Source organism: Trifolium pratense, linkage group LG1, assembly GCF_020283565.1.
Source record: "Trifolium pratense cultivar HEN17-A07 linkage group LG1, ARS_RC_1.1, whole genome shotgun sequence".
In the NCBI taxonomy this organism is placed as follows: Eukaryota; Viridiplantae; Streptophyta; class Magnoliopsida; order Fabales; family Fabaceae; genus Trifolium; species Trifolium pratense.
In genome coordinates, this window is record NC_060059.1 from 5,257,515 (window position 1) to 5,274,481 (window position 16,967).

Below are 16,967 nucleotides of genomic sequence, written 5' to 3' on the forward strand. Positions count from 1 at the left end.
CTAGTGTCAGCACTCAGCACAACAACTTGGTTAATTATGTCATAAACTGTAAAAAGAGAAAGAATTTCAAACAAAAAAGTTGTGGTCCTAAACATGTTATATAGTACTAATAGTAATAATTATTAGCTAAGTACAAAAAAAAAGTAAAAGTCTAACAAAATGGCCATGACTAAAGCTGTGCAGAAGCTCCAAGAAATTAAAGTCATAGAGGTTGGCAATGATCTTTGTCAGTTCATACAGAGTGTGCTAAATCTCTATCAAACTACAAAGTAAATAATCCCTTTGAAATGGTTTCCCACCAGCTGGACCAGTTTGTAGTTACAAACAAAATATAAACTATGAACAAGGTAAGACCTTGATAGAGACAAGCCTATGCTATTTTGTATCTTCTACAACATTATATCAATTGTGAAACTTACCATAAATTGATTAATGAAAATACCAAAAAACCTTTTTTTATGTTGACCGGACTCAGTTGGTAGGGACATCGTATTATAGTATTATATATACAGGGGCGAGGCTTGAACTCCTGACACTGCAATTATCCGTCTTAAAAGTAAAATTTCTAGTAACTAGACTACTTGACAGAAAAAAAAAAAATTGTGACAAAATTAATAGTTTTTATTTAACAAATTCATTATTTATTGTAAATTACTAAACTCTAAATTAAATTGTTTACCTTCTAGGAGCTAAATGACAAAATTAAACCATATAGTTTTTTTCTTAAAAATAAAGGGTGTGTTATGTATGTGCAAATGTGTACTCAAAAGTACATTAGTGAAAATTTTCACAGTCCCCTGTACGAATCCCAGTGTGATGTTTCTATGTCCTATAATTTGGCTTGTTTAAGATGTAATTTTATAAGGACAAACTACACTTTAATATAAGCATGGTTAACCTTTATTCTTTAAACTTATTTAATTATTAAAGGGTCACTCTAGATAACATATCTTATCTCCAACTAAGTTACTACTGTTATGGCTGACCCACATAAAATTCTTTGTCATCAAGCATTCCCAAGAAACTCAAACTAGTAACCCCTTTTTAAGGGCTTAGAGACTTCTATTATTCATGTTAAGTGACCATAATATCATCACATCACATTTGTGTACAATTATCACATTTTTTGTGAAACTGCTGTAATGATACTAGTAACTTATGGCTAGGCACTCTAAAATATATAGCACCACTTACTAATCCATATTATTTATGAGTGAGCAAGTCTAGCACTACTTTCTTAACTGTGGTATGAGCACAAATCAGCCCCTAAATTTATACCATATCCTTTTAATAGGAACTATAACTCAATTAATGATGATTTAGCATTAGTCTTTTTCTGTTAATGTTTCAACTTTTCTTAGGGATCCTAAATAGATATTCACATAAAAAACAGGTAACAAGGTAAAGTTAGCTAAAGCCAACCTAGTCAAAAGTTAACAAATAGCAATTGAAAGGAATGTAAATAGCATCTTGAAAGAGTAGGGCCTTGTTGTATTCCCGCCAAACTTGCATGCCTCTTTTAGTTTGTTAAATACTCAAATATTGTACCTCATTAGTAAAAAGAAGAGTCTCAGCAACAATAGTGCATTACTATTTGATTTTGATGTCAAAAAACCAACTTTATCAGTAAAAAAATTATCATGAAGACACAGAAAGAGAACTCAGTACAAGAGAGTTTCTGGAATCAATCATGAACTTCAATTTCTTTTGTGTTCCTTTTCTTTAAGTACTGAATTACTGTGGCAGCAATCACTATACATCAAATCAAAACTCTCAATCTCTATACATTACATTAAAAATAAAGTTAGTGCTCAAATGATTATTCTGACATTCTTCCACCTTCATTCAGTTATCATAAAATATTCTCTAGAAATAATTAAAAAAATCTTGAATAAAAAAGTCCTCTTCATCAACTACCTGCATAAGAAAAAATATAATCATTAGAATATATAGTTCTTAATTAAAAAATGAGCATAAACTAGCTTTAATAATTTAATATATAAAAACAACAATGTAGTAAGTAGTACCTAATGATTGTTAGAGTGGAAGCTTGAGTGTTTGTTAATTTGGTATCAAGATGATGTGTTATATTGATCATGTGTTAGGCAAAGCACCAAAACTAGAGATTATAAACTGAAAAAGATAAAGTGAAGACAAAATTAGACAAAGAAATGAGGCAAAAGCATAACAAGGAAAAGCAAAAAAGAAAAGAAAAATACTAACCTTTTTCGGTATATGGGAAATGGGTTGTCCCTATCTATCTCCCTCCATGAAAGAATTCCTTCAAAGTAAATTTCCTATTGCTAATGGGGGACCATTTTGCTGAAACAGTAACAGGCGCATGTAAGATTTCCAATTCAAGTGAAAAAAGAATAACTGTAATGACAATAAGAAAAAAACAAAAAAACTTCAAAGTATAAGAGAATGAGATTCAGACTTTTCAGACTATACTGTAAATGTAGTTTGTTTATGTTGGCTATCAAATTCATGAAATCAATTCATATAGTAAAGCATGATATGATGCACCTAATGCCAAAGATCATATTGGTATATTCCTTAGGTTGTATATGTTTTAATTGCATGATGTCGGATTAGGATTGTGTGCGATCACAATTCTGTGCAGTCACGAATCAGTCACATCAATGGTCATTATATTAAGATCGAACGATCTAGATATCAAACTCGGTATTTGAAACTACATAAAAACACACAAACAAGCAAACAAACAAAATCTGCGTTGAAATTTGGATTATTCGATCCTTGATCCAACGGCCACCGATGTAGCTGATTGTGTAACTGCACACAACCCGAATCCGACCAGTATTCTACTCTATTATGTTCAATTCTATATAAATCAGTTACAGCCTCAGAATCTTGTACTTTTGGTCTAACCAACAATATTATAAGGACAAGTTTGGGCCCCTTTTGGTGCAGGGTCATTTTTGCTTAGGGTCCTGCACATAGTTTTTTGTTTTTCTATTTGTATGTGTCTTTGAATGAGCTTTAAAAAGAAAAAGAAAACAAACACTAAGTTGACTAAGTTCCACTATGTTACAAGCATGATTATGATTTATGAGAGTGTGTAAGGATAGGTAAGTTACTTGAATATGGATGGACACGTTTCTTACTAAGCTTTCCTTTCTTTAGAAAAAGTTTAGTTCAGTATATCCACCGGAATATGGCAGAAGTTCGTCCACCTCAATTCTGGAACCAGAACAACTCATACTTTTCTTCAATTTTCCATGAGGTGACTCAACCTCAGCCCAAAATATTCCATAAACAGGTCTATGGTCTGAAAATCTTGATTCCCCGCGAACATAAGATAACTGATGGAGACCTTCTCCATACCATAAAATCCTGTCACACCTATAAAAACAAGAATTATTCATGTCAGCATAAGTGTAACAATTTAACAAAATTATATCATACATCATGAAGCATACTTCATTTTATAACATTTTTTCCATGGTGCACAATTGCCTCTTTTAGCACTTATAGTGAATGTCTTCTAAATTCAAGTTAACAGTCTCACGTTGGATTAGATATGGCCTAAAAAATGAGTTTACATATAGTGGACGATCCTCACTTTATAAGTTGGTTTTGTATAATTGAATTAGGCACAACCCAAATTCAAAAAAAATTACCATGCAGGTGTTCTCCTTTTCTCCTTGGGGTGCATATCATCTCCCGAATATCGATCTGAATTAGTTGAATACTTGTATGTTGGAGGAAAATATATCTTCCCTTCCTTCCATCCCACAAACGTGCGACCTCTTTTTTGCTCTATTCTCAACTGCAATGAGTGTCAACAGTTAAGGCTTATTATATTTGATACACAATATTACATCGTAGGGAAAAAAATAAACATGGGGTTATTGGTGAGGTTAAATAGACATACTTGATCATTTTCTAACAATGCTCTCCAATTTTGCATCTCAACAAGTGCCTTAGCAGAACGGTAGGAGAGAGAAATCCGATAATTCAAATCTCCAAGCCATATAATTCGACTACATTAATGAATTTAAAATGAGAAAATGCAAAAGATTTTGTTCTATGCGAAGAAAAGACAGTCATAAACTAAATTGTTATAGTGTGCATTCTAATTAAGTGCTTATTCAACAGGTTATTCACAGGAACTTAATTAGATATTAGTTATTTTGTGGAGCTTGTTTAAATAAACTATTTTTTATAAATGTATCCAAACACTAACATAAGTAGTTATATTATGAAATGAGCACAAATAAACTCTTTCAAACACGACTTCAATCATAGATGAATATATGAGCAGATTCTTACTCGTGCTCGAGGATTGTCTGAGGGGATTTCTCATCATCAACACCATGAACACGAGGAAACCTTGTCTTTTTAAGAATTTCCATGACATCAGAATTTCTTCTTAGTTCATCACCCTCTTTCTGTCCTGAGGTTAAATGACTACAGATAAAGCAAAAGCTTGTTTCATGCACAGACATACTAATTGAGATAGAACCCTGCAAAATCCAACCAAAATAACTCTCATTTAAGTCAATCATCCCAAGTAACCATCATTTTCCCCCTACATTAATTAATCTAATGAAAAAACAAAAGTTAGGCAGATTCACCTTATTTCCGAGATAACCCATCAATCCTCTGCCAACACACGATACTTTCATGTTTCGAACATGATCTTTCAGCTCGCCTTTCACCCATACGGTAAGGTAGATTCCCACCATTTGCTTACTAGCAACAAGGCAGTACCTTGAATTTCCTCCTGGCATACCATATCCATCTTCATTAGAGGCAGATCCACCACAAGTCGACATTGGTGAAAATAAAACTGTACTCGGCGAATCCACAAGGCCATTATCATCATCAGACGAACCCCATCTTGAATAGTCACTCGGTCTTGAGTAGTCACTTGCCCTTGAATAGTCACTAGGCCTATAACCCCATCTTAAACTAGGATCGAAGTCACTAGGCCTGTTACCAAAAATTACACGATCGCATACACTATATCTTCGATCTGTTTGTGGCTGCACAACTGAAGGATCATTGTCCATTCCCCAACCACTAGAAGTTGTCTGGAACGATCGCCTATGGAAGAAAGACGAATTCTTCTGCCTAGCTGATCCTTCAAAATCTGCATTCAGCTCTACAACTGGCTTAGGAATTGGAGACGGTGTATAGCATCCACTACTTCCACTGGCTCCAGGAAGATTGTTTAAAGTCTTTCTGATGAGAGCCAGCCATTTTTTGGCAGGGCCATTGTCTTCTGCCCCTAGGATATTACCGGCATTCAACGGAACTATCTCTTGAAATCTGTAAGAGATGGGTAGAATAAAAATATGTCATTGGTAAAACAGTGAATGGGTTAATTATGTTTTTAGTCCCCCGTAAAATCTACGTTTCTTGTTTTTAGTCCCTATACTCACTTTTCAGTCCCTACAATTTACAAAAGCACATACTCTTAGTCCCTATTTAGAGACCAAAAGAATGCAGTTTTGAAATTTTTAGAGACCGAACAATGTGTGTAAAGACTAAAGGCAAAACTCGAGATAATTATAGGGACTAAAAACATATTTAACCGACAGTTAATGCCAACTTTGACTGAAGACTATAACTATATATGCTGAGAAGCATAATTTCATACCCAAGAACATAAATATCAGCTGGTGGTGAGGAATGAAGCCAATCATCTACACTCAAATTACTCGGCGGGGATCTTCCGGCCACATTCCATGTAGCTACAAAAATGCTGCTCAACATTCACACGACTCATGAGAAACAGAACAAAGCCTTGTTTTTTCTTTGTAAAAAGGTAAAATTGGAGAAGTAAGATACCTATAGTTCTGCACATCGATAATTCGAGGATGATCGAGATTCATTCTTCCTCGTCTAACCTGGCTGCTGTTCCTGCTAAACTTCTCTGTTCATACAATAAAGGGTTATAAAGATTTTATGTAAATGCAAATGTCAACATTTTAAATTATACTATCAACTATCAAGAACTTCAAAAAGGGCATGGTTCAAGAAATGGTTTTGGGTGATTCCCTATACCTATTTTGCTCTTTTTGCTTGTGCATGGTTCTCTCTCAGAGAAGCTATTCCTGCTTCCATATTCAACCTCACTTCCTGTAGAAGGAAAACTGTGTTTAACCATACAATTCACAAAATGGAACAACAGTAATCAAATTTATTACTATTTAACATATCTAATTGAAAAAGTTGTTCAAATTGATCATTATTACAAAGTAAATTTTGAATTTTGAAGAAAAACAAAGATACCAACCTCCATAAACAACAGCATCTTCTTGTGAATCTTCACATTTGCTTTTGATATTGAAAAACTTTCTGACCATTTTCTTTGACCATGAGAGCTAATTCATCAAACAGCATATAGGCAAAAAAACAGTTAACAATTAACATCATGCAATATGAAAACACCAACATAATAAAAATGTTGAATTTCATTTCCATAACCAAAAAATAACAATAATTGGCAACAAACAAAAAAAAACCTTGGTTTTCTTGGAATTTTCATCTCTCATTTTGACACTTTCTGAATTTTTCAGTGATATTTTGAGCTAAGAAAAAACACCAAGTTCATTTGTTTCCCTGTTGTTGTAGTGCTATGTGTGATCTTGCAACACTAATATTAAAACGTGTACTTAGAAGAATGAAACAAGAGAGAGAGAGAAAAACAACAATGCGTGGAAGTGAGAAGAGATTCTGAAGTAATAAGTAGAACAAGACAATGCAGTAAGGTTAGAGATAGAAAGAGAAAACAATCTCCTCGTTCTTTGTTACAAACATACCAAACAAAGTATCGAATTTGAACAGAATAAAGCGCAGTAAAAGAGAAACAGATAAGTGCTTTATTAAGTGATTAAATTAGTGACAACCTTAGTTTATGATAATAATGATAAGGGGCATCAGCCAGATTACATGATGATTATCTAATCTGATTTGGAGTCAATTGAACGTTACAATATTGATATTATTAGGTTACTTTTATTTATGGAATTTGATATTTTATTTCAGGTAATGTTTGTCATTTTGTCTGGAAATTAAAAGATGGGGCAACCAGCAGGATATTTTAGGGATTTAGATTCTCTCCTGTGATTTCTCTTTTGTTTCTTGTCATGCGTTTATTTGAACCGTCCATCTATTAGTCCATCTTGTTGACCATTACCGTAAATTTAAATTAATGGTTGTAATTTGCGCATGACCATCCAGTGACCCGAGAGGATCCGGTTCAATGTTTTAGCTTTTAAGGTTTATGTATAAAATGACTTGGTCAGTTGAACAAAGGCTGCCCCTTTAGTCAGCAAAGTGGAGAGAGATGGTGTTAGTTATTGTGAAGTGTGTGAACTATGAAATGAGATCTAATAGTATCCTAGCTGCATTCTTTCTACAGTTCTATTACATTTTTGGTCTAACAAAATTAAAGCAAAAGCAAGTTAAAGAGGAAACTAAAGATAAAGGTCTTGTTGTGTAAATAATTACTAGTATAATGTCATTGTGGTTTTTTTTCCTTCTTTTGTTGGATAGGGAATGTTTGGAAGAGAAGGATAGTGGTAAAGGGATCGGATTTGGGTGAAGTTTTTATTTTCACCACTAGTTTAATCTGGTTCGGGTGTTAGTTCTGACATCAAGTGGTTCCAGCTTCCTTTTGATCGCAATTGCGGGGGATCGAACTGTGATCATTCTTACCAAGTTCAGCGTCAATCACCACTGAACCAACTAACGATTTATTTTGGTGTAGTTGCGCGGTAGTTATGTTAATTAGGAATTGATCTTGTCATTTATCTTAAATTATTTACTTTCTTATAATAGATTAGATAAATTAGACAATATAATATTTGTCACTAACTCACTATAAACTATAATTTATAATTATTACACGTAATTACTACTAATTACACACACTATTATATATATAGTATGTAAATGTAAATTATTTACTTTCCTATAATATGTTAGATAAATCAGACAATATTTGTCACTATAATTTGTAATTACCGTAATTACATATACTATTATATATGGTATGTTATATAATAGAGAGAAACAATCAACTCAATTTTCATGATAGATAAGTTTGTAGCTGTTTCATTAAGATCAAATGGTTCATATCTTTAATTTTAGAATTTACATAAACAGTTGAGATGTGATGATTTCATGATTTCATCTAATGATTTCCAACTTGTCATTGGTTGAGACTTGAGACCAATGTATTATGAATATGACCAAATTGGCCTTAGTTATACTTATACTTATAGTTATACAACAATCAGGTTAAATTGTAATTAGCATAAACAGATCTTATTTATAATATTTATATATAACTTTTTTTTATTTATTTGTTATCTAGTTTTCATCATAGTTAGACGGATTAAACTAAATGAACTATAATATAAATATTTAATTGATTTAATCTTCTTCATGTTAATGTTGAATGTGGGTTTAAACATAACTTTTTTTTTTACCGATGGTTTGGACATAACTTCTAAAAACTAGTTTATATGATGAAAACGTGTCACATATATATATATATATATATATGGGGAGGGATCAAATTACACCGGTGTAACATTTGAGTAATGTTACACCACTCAATAACGCTTTAACGAATACAAATTTTACAAAATCCACCGTTGGATTGAAAGTTTATATCGTATAGATCATCCACGTTAAATTTTACAAAAATCTAAAATCGTTTGATATGTTATTGAGATCGATGAAGTTTAATGGTTTATGCGTTTTTATTGAATACCGTTAATCTTGATCTATCTCAAAAGCATATCAAACGATTTTAGATTTTTATACAATTCAACATGGATGATCTATAGGATATAAGCTTTCAATCCAACGGTGGATTTTGTAAAATTTGTATTCGTTAAAGCGTTATTGAGCGGTGTAACATTACTCAAATGTTACACCGGTGTAATTTGATCCCCCTTCCCTATATATATATATGTATATAACCGTTTGAGAAGGATTGAGATTCATTACAGATAAAATATATTGACTGCAATGCAGTTGGTTACTTGTAGACCATTTGATCAAAATCAAACAATCTATATTTTTTAACTGCATGCAGTCACACCGTATAGAATCTAAATCCGTTTGAGAATTTTGATGATGTGTGACTTCAATAGTTAAAACATTGGTTGAGACATGCAATTGGACACTTATTTTTGGGTACTTCATAAATCCATTTCAAAAAATTAAAATATTGTCTTTCTTAGATTTACCATCTTATGACTCCATATTTTATATGGATTATGGAGCAACTTGACGTTTGATTGCATAGATATTGAAGATAGGTGTGGTGCCACATAATGTAGGGTGCGTTGCTTTGAGGCTCTTTCACATCTAACCTAACCTTCAATCCATGTCTTTGAAAACAATGGCAACTTACCCAAATTTGTGGTGTTGGCTTGGCCATGCTGCTGATGTTTCCTTTCCCCTCAATGCTTTTAACTGTTATTAGAAAGCTATAACTAGAAGCTATAGCTAGCTAATGTTAAGTATATTTAGAGTTTAGACTATGATGTGATAATCTTTTTATTTTATTCATTATTATATGAGTTCCAATTCAATCACTAGGAGGTGGGGAAAATTTTCTTAATTTTTTTTGTTTTGTTATGTTTTTAGTCTTCTGCGCCATATATCTTTCCTTTGAAGTCCTAGGTTGTTCAATAATCCATTCCCCTCTTGAAAAGAATATATACCAATTTCCAAAACAAAACTACCATTTGAGTTTGGCTTCCAAGTTTAACTGTTCCTTTTTTGACTAAATGGCCATGCCTAAAATTTTCCTTGCCATAATTGAATTTCTAGTCATCTAATCTAAATCTTCAATGGTTAGGGTTTTAATTTTGTTAGTTTTGAACTATACTATCCGTCCATAGAGCTTTAACAATATTGACTCAATTACTATATAACTAATAAACTCTATATTTCAAGATATGATTATGTGAGTCAATGTCTACGTGATAAGATATGATGATTTGGCATGTGAGTCGTTGTTTATGTAGCAAGACATGACGACGTGATATTAAGTTATTGTCTGAATGTGTGTTGACTTGATCAAAAGTGGTGTCAACTTTTTCCAAAAATACTACATTATGAAAAGATAAATGCTAACTAGTGCTCTGGAACACTCCTTTAAGACTTTAAATAATAAGTTTTTTATAAAAAAATTATTTGTAAAAAATTAAGGCGCAAAAATTAGGGGGCCAACGGTATTATAAAACCGACTCTTTTCTTTCTGCAAATCTTTGAAGATCGTATTTATAATTATATCTGACTTTGAAAAAACTAAAACAAAATAGAGAAAGATCTTCAAGCAGGTTGAAGCCATAGTCCCACCACCAAACCAAACCTCTTTCATTGAGTATCTTATTAGTCAAAATTATTATTGATATTTAGGAATGAAAATGCATTGAGTTGACGCAATGACTCTTGACGGCGCAATACTGAAATCTAAGGTGTTTAATTATTGCCAATAAGATAAACTAAGCAAAAAATATGATGCAAGTCCACCACCTTTCAAATTTGTACAAAACAATTCACCTTTCAAATCAAAAAATCCACAAGCTAGGTTCTATATTAAATTTGTTTTTCCAAGTGACAAGTATACTTTCAACTTAATTAATGGCTAATCTCCAAATCTAATCATCATATTTTGTGTGCTCTTCCCTTTAGATTTTGCAGAAAGGATTAATTCCTTATATTTGTATAGAAGATTATTCAAATTGTGAGTCCAAAAAACTTTTTATAATTGTCACTAAAAATTCCTTTGGTCAAACTATTTCAGAAATATGGTGCTTTTCATAATATTTTTTTTGGTAAAGATAGCTTGACATAATATGATGATATTTGATGTTTTTTATTTTCCTTTAAACCACTATTCGAAGTGTATGTTTGTTTCTACTATTGAATTAATGGTGCAAAATTGATTCTAGAATTTTAAATAAATTTTGACATGTTTAATTAGATGTTCTTAAATAGAATTGATTTAACTAGTAAGATAATGGACTTAAGTAGTTAATGAGCTTCACCAAAGTACGGATCATTCGAGAGAACCCGAGTTCGATATTTAGGTTGAACAATTTCTTGATCAGACTTTATTTATTTCATTGTCGAACTCCGAATTACTAGACTTCTTCCCTTATACTTTTGGTGAAATGTATTTCTAATACCTCTTTGTTGTTCTAAACGTCGTCTTGTAATTTTTTTCATTTTTATATTAATATATAATATATTTGTCATTAAAAAAATTAGACCCCTTCCTCTAGAAACTGGAATTTACTACTGAATTCATTTTTCGAACAAAAATTAAGCACACATGAACTTAGCTAAAATAAGTGCTTGTATAACTATGTCACAAACATGAATGCTTCTCATAAGAAGCTACCCACACAAATCTAAAAAGATTGATAAATCTACATTTTATACAAAATTTAATTGAATAAAATAAAATATCAGCAGTTGCTGCTTCATATAAGCTAGCCCCATTAATAATGCATTATTGCAAAGAAGGCCCCAATCTAAATAGAAATAAACACTGGAGCTTTTCTGACTCTTCTCATGTTAAAAGAAATAAACAAAGCAGTGTGTATATGTTGCCACACCCCTAAAACATGACAAAAAAGTTCAGAATGCACTCCTTCCATTACCAACATGTCTAAATTATTCTTTTTATTTTCATTTTTAAAAAAGAAGAAACTGTCAAAAAAAATTATAATACATAGGAGTATATATTGAGTGGTCAGCATCAAGGGAGCACTGAAAATTTGTTCAAATAAGGCATGCATGGGGCCAAAGGTTTCACAAGGCTCTGCACCACTGAGTTTGGATTTCATATATATATATTGGTCTAATCAAATTCAAGGAAGTTATTGTTCCAACTTCCAAAGCAATGTTATTTTGCGAGATTACTCTTCATTGCAACTTGAAATGTTTATCATATTTTGGAGAAGAATTCAGTGGTAAATCGATGAAAGAAATTCTAATAAAAGGTGATGTTTGTTCGAAATCTAAGATGCATAAGACTTGCAGAGTATTTGCATGCATTCTAACACCTAAGTCGGTATAAATTTATAGTGAATTTTAGGTTAGAGTTAAACATTGTTAAGTTACGTTGTATATAATTTATATGGCCAACAATTACGGTATTGAGTTTAGGTCAACCCAAAGTCCGTTCACAAACAATTAGCTTTTAAGATTATACTATAGTTAAGTCATTATTTCGTTGTTTTATTAGTTTTTTTTTTCTCTTCTCAAATTCAGACCCCAATGCTGAAATTATGTGTATTTTATACCGTATGGAATCTTTGTGTCAAAATATATTTTTCTTATGATTATTGATGTATTGAATGAATTAATTAGGGTTCTAGAGAAATTAGATAGGAGAATCCTTCAATAGAGAAACATTATAGATGATTTGAATGGTATACTTTTGCTTTCTGTGGGAATTTTATAACGTGGTTATGTTTATGCATCGTTGAATGTGGGTTTCTTGGAATGATTTGTGAGACAACAAGGAAGAAAGAGGGGGTCCATAAATTTTCCAAATAAAGAGAAAGAATCGTTGCAAAACAATACAGAATTGGGCCATATTTGGTAATTGTATATGTAAAGAGTATAATAAGTGGTCCTACATTTTAGAATGTCCTAAGTCTTCCTCTCATTTTCTTACACCTATAGAGACAACCTAGTAGACACAACATATCTTGTTCATCAATCGGACAATGTTTTTGGATTCAATGAGGTTATAATGATGATGATAATAAGGTATATTCCAAAGTTAGTGGTATTAGTATTTGGTTCTTAAATTTATTTTATTTTTTATTAAAAAAGAACTCCAAGAATATCTGTTTCTTGCTTTTGCTTTATGTCTCCTAGACCATCCACCTTATAAAATACGAAATTAAATTTTTTTTTTAATTTAACAGTTAATTTTTTTTTTGAAGAAGCTAAATTAGCCCACTCAAATTGGTGTCAGAGAGAATCGAACAAGAGGAACACACTTCCAGATCCCAAGTCAATACCAATGCACCAACTCAAGTGGGTTTAATTTAACAGTTAATTAAACTATTAATTAAACTAATTGCATAGGATCTAGTAGTATCTTATAAAATATGGGACAAAATATGTTTTATGAGACGGTCAAAGATGTATTTTTGTTTTATTTTTTTACATGTCTTTGGTTGGATTCTTTTATTGCTTTTTCTGATTTGAGAAAGACACAAATTTGTTTTTTTCTCCTTTTTTTTTTATTTCTTATCTTCAAGTTTTCATCTGTTTTCGTCAAATTAGCTTTGAGTTTGCCGTTTTCAAAATGTGACAAAGCTTTCCTCTCATGTCACTATCTTTTAAATTAAAGATGTATCCATTATTCACAAGCAAAATGGTACACACTACGAGTGTGCTTCTGATGTTATATGCACACTCTCCACGCCATAAGAGCAAGTCTAGCTATAACATTTAGAGGTTCTATTCCAATATTAAAATTAGTCTAATAAAAAAATGCAATAGGGTTGAATTTGGCCGTAAGACACGTTAAGCAAATTCCTTTTTTTCCCAAGGTTAAAAGGGAGAATCTACGAAATATTTTTTCTTTGAGTCCTCTAAGGTTTTTGCAAATTGATTTTTGGAAAATTTTGAAAGGAAGAACTTATTTTATGGATCAAATAGTTTAATGGCTAAAAATTTCACTCCTTAAAGTAGATAAGTGAGATAATCGGAGTTCGAACTTCAGCCTCATGCATATATAATGCAATTAAGGAAAAACTTTAAATGACTAAGTTTATTTTTTGATATATATTTGATATTTTTAAAAAGATAAAAGAACAATATGAGCTAAGGATCATTAAATAGTTACTTTTTTTTTTTGGTAGAGTTAACTTTTTTCTTATTAATAACATTTTTTTATTTAATAAGAAAATAGATATTGAATAAAAATAAAATGATTTTTTTTTTAAATGAAATGATAAACACCACTAAAATTTACACACACAATTGTATGATATTGCAAATTTAAATCCGAACAAAATGTTTTTTTGTTTTTTAAGGAAAATCCTAACAAAATGTTAAATATAGTTGTATCAACATTTAATAATTGAGAACAACTTATATACTACCTGAGTAGTGGGGCATTATTAAACACGTTGAATATTATAAATACGGTTACAAATACGTCGTTAATTCTCATTCATATTTCCTCATCAAATTATGGGGTATCTGACTTTTTCAAGATGATGTCCTGCATCACCTTTACCTACCATTCGTCTTCATCCAGGTGTGTATACGAAGTATGAAAATATAAGTATTTGGATCATATAAATTGTGATTCAGATCAGGTGCGGTAAAAAATTGGTGTAGGTAGTTGCAGTTATTATTTTAGAATCGTTTAATTAAGATCGTACTGTTTAGATTTTTAGAAAGTCTTTTTATTTTTGTTTGATGTCTTATCTATTACTAATATATTAAAATCAATTACCACCAAAATTATTAATTTATCCTTATTACTTTTAACCACGTTGCAAGTTTTATATCATTCATTGTAATTTAACTAACAAAAATATTAAAAAAAATATATAAAAAAATAAGATAAATACAATAAAAAGATTATATGCTTTTTTTTTAAGGAAGATTATAGGCTTAAAAATAGGAATATTAATATATGCATAAAAATAGGAACAAAACATTAACACCGAAAAGATTATAGAAAGTTTAATCAATAAAAAAATTATAAATTGATTTTGAAAGAAAAAATCACGATCTAATTCCTTGCGTGAGAAACATAAATTACACTCATTTTCTTGTTAAAATTTGTACTACTTTTATGCATAACACTAATTTATTTTAATGTAATTGAGCTTCTTATACACTTGCTGGCTTCTCTTTTTTTTTTATTATCGTCAAGTAGTTAAGTGGTTGAAAATTTTACTCTTAAAATGAATAAATGGAGTGTCCGAAATTCGAACATGATCTTGCATATATAATACGATGTCTCTTCCAACTGAATTAAGTTCATGCGGAATGTTGGTTTCCTATTTATTGATAAAAAAATTGTTGGTTTCCTATTTTAATTTTGATTCTTGGTATTTATTCAATGAAATCACCCCTAACTATATTTATGGAACATCCATAATCACCTAAAACATGAGACTTCTCGATACACCCAACGTTATGGGATTTAGTGTGGTTAGAGGTGGGAACAGGTCAGGCTGACCTACAAGGCCTTAAAGTCTTGCTTACATAGGCTCAGGCAGGGCCAGCTTATTTCTTTAAATAGAGCAGGTCAAAGCTTTTCTATGAGCCTATTTAGTTAAATAGGTTAGGCTACATACCATTAAAAAAATCTTTTAGCCTACTAGGCCGACCTATTTAAGTTAATATGAATAATATTTTTATTATTATTATTATTTATATATTAAAATTTGTACTTTGAATAAATTATAAATTTATTAACTTTCAATAGTTTAAGTTTATTAATCTACATAAATTTTTTACGTATATAAATGTATTATCATAAACTAGAATTGAAATATGATGACATATATACTCAAAGTCTCTAAAATATCATGTTAAATATCAAATGGACATCAGTTTATTAGTTCATAAGTATATTTAAAAATAAATATAATTATTTATTTAAATATATTCATGAGAAATAAGCTTTTAAACAGGCTAACAGACCACATTAGGCTTTCAAAATGTCAGACTGAGGCCTAAAAAATAAACATATGATATGTCATATGCCAGACTCAGATCTTTGATTTTTTAACAAGTCAGGCTCAGGCTTGGCAAAGCCTAGCTCAGCCTAGCCTATTCTCACCTCTAAGTGTGGTGATTCTTCCTATAATTCTATAAATCTATGATAAGCTTTAATATCGTTATAAAATGAGTTACTCTAATTCAATAAACCAACAAATTAACTTTGTAAAGTGAAGAATAAAAATTATTTATAAACATTTTTTACATCAAATTACGTCCAACGTGGGAGAAATAGAGAAGGGTAATTTTGGAAATATAGAGTCCGTTAAGTAGGCATGAAAGCACAACTCATTTTGGGCTGGGCAATTATCCAACTGGAGAGCAAACAGGACCCTTACTTGTACCTCATACACTCATACTCCCTACATTATACTCCTACCCCCTAAAATATTTTAAATTTCCAAAATATCCTTCACTTTAACAAACAAAAACCAATTTTTTCTTATACTGAACCTTTCCGATTTCAAAATTGATTTGACTTCTGGTGGTAAACAAAATCCACCACCAAAAGTCGAATTTTTTGTTTTTTCTTTCTTTCTGAATATTGATACCGGTATACTTTCTAGTAAATTTATCACAATTTATTTGTTGAATGGGCTGTAGTGCTAGACCAAATAAAGATAGCCCATAATGGGAAATAAATTAAGGGAGCCGTCTTTAACTTAACGTTTTCTTAAAAACTGATTCGGTCTAGAAGTATTATTTTGGATGGAAAAAATATTTTTTATTTTTTAACCCTCGAATGGTGAATTTGGGTAAAACCGTATGTTTTCTCAACATCCAAAACAATACTTCTAGACAACATTGGTTTTTAAGTAAACATGGAGATAAAAACTCAACAATTTGACGTGTTTTGAAGTCCTTCGAGTTTCGACCCATAAAATAAATGTGTTGAGCTCGAACGTGTAGACTGTTAGGATAGATGTTGGGCTCAATGTTAGTACATTGCGCACTACTGACTGTGAGATCAGATGTTAAGTCTAATGTCTGGGTCATTGTGTATATAGGGCCTTAGCCAAGTGTGTGTGTAATTGCCAATGTGATGAATAGACATTTTTAGCCAGCATGATGATACTCAATTTTTCATGTGCAGAAATCTCATCTGCACACACATCATACTCTCCATTTATGCATTATGGCATTCTTCAAGGTGCCTCTTCTGTTCGTTCCATCTATTTGTACAAATTGTACTAGTA

The 16,967-nt window shown here is 31.2% G+C and overlaps 1 protein-coding gene across 1 annotated transcript; it reads right to left on the reverse strand.

Moving 5' to 3' along the window:
• Positions 1-1,530: 1,530 nt before the first annotated feature.
• LOC123902521 (type IV inositol polyphosphate 5-phosphatase 7-like) lies at positions 1,531-6,867 on the reverse strand. The gene is made up of 13 exons (XM_045952279.1): positions 6,498-6,867; positions 6,269-6,356; positions 6,037-6,111; positions 5,821-5,905; positions 5,630-5,734; positions 4,602-5,298; positions 4,297-4,490; positions 3,899-4,007; positions 3,645-3,793; positions 3,102-3,366; positions 2,224-2,322; positions 2,028-2,133; positions 1,531-1,917 (listed from the first exon to the last, which is right to left on the reverse strand). The coding sequence occupies exons 1-10, from the start codon at positions 6,525-6,527 to the stop codon at positions 3,144-3,146; spliced, it is 1,755 nt and encodes a 584-aa protein (XP_045808235.1). The 5' UTR covers positions 6,528-6,867; the 3' UTR covers positions 1,531-1,917; positions 2,028-2,133; positions 2,224-2,322; positions 3,102-3,143.
• Positions 6,868-16,967: the final 10,100 nt, after the last annotated feature.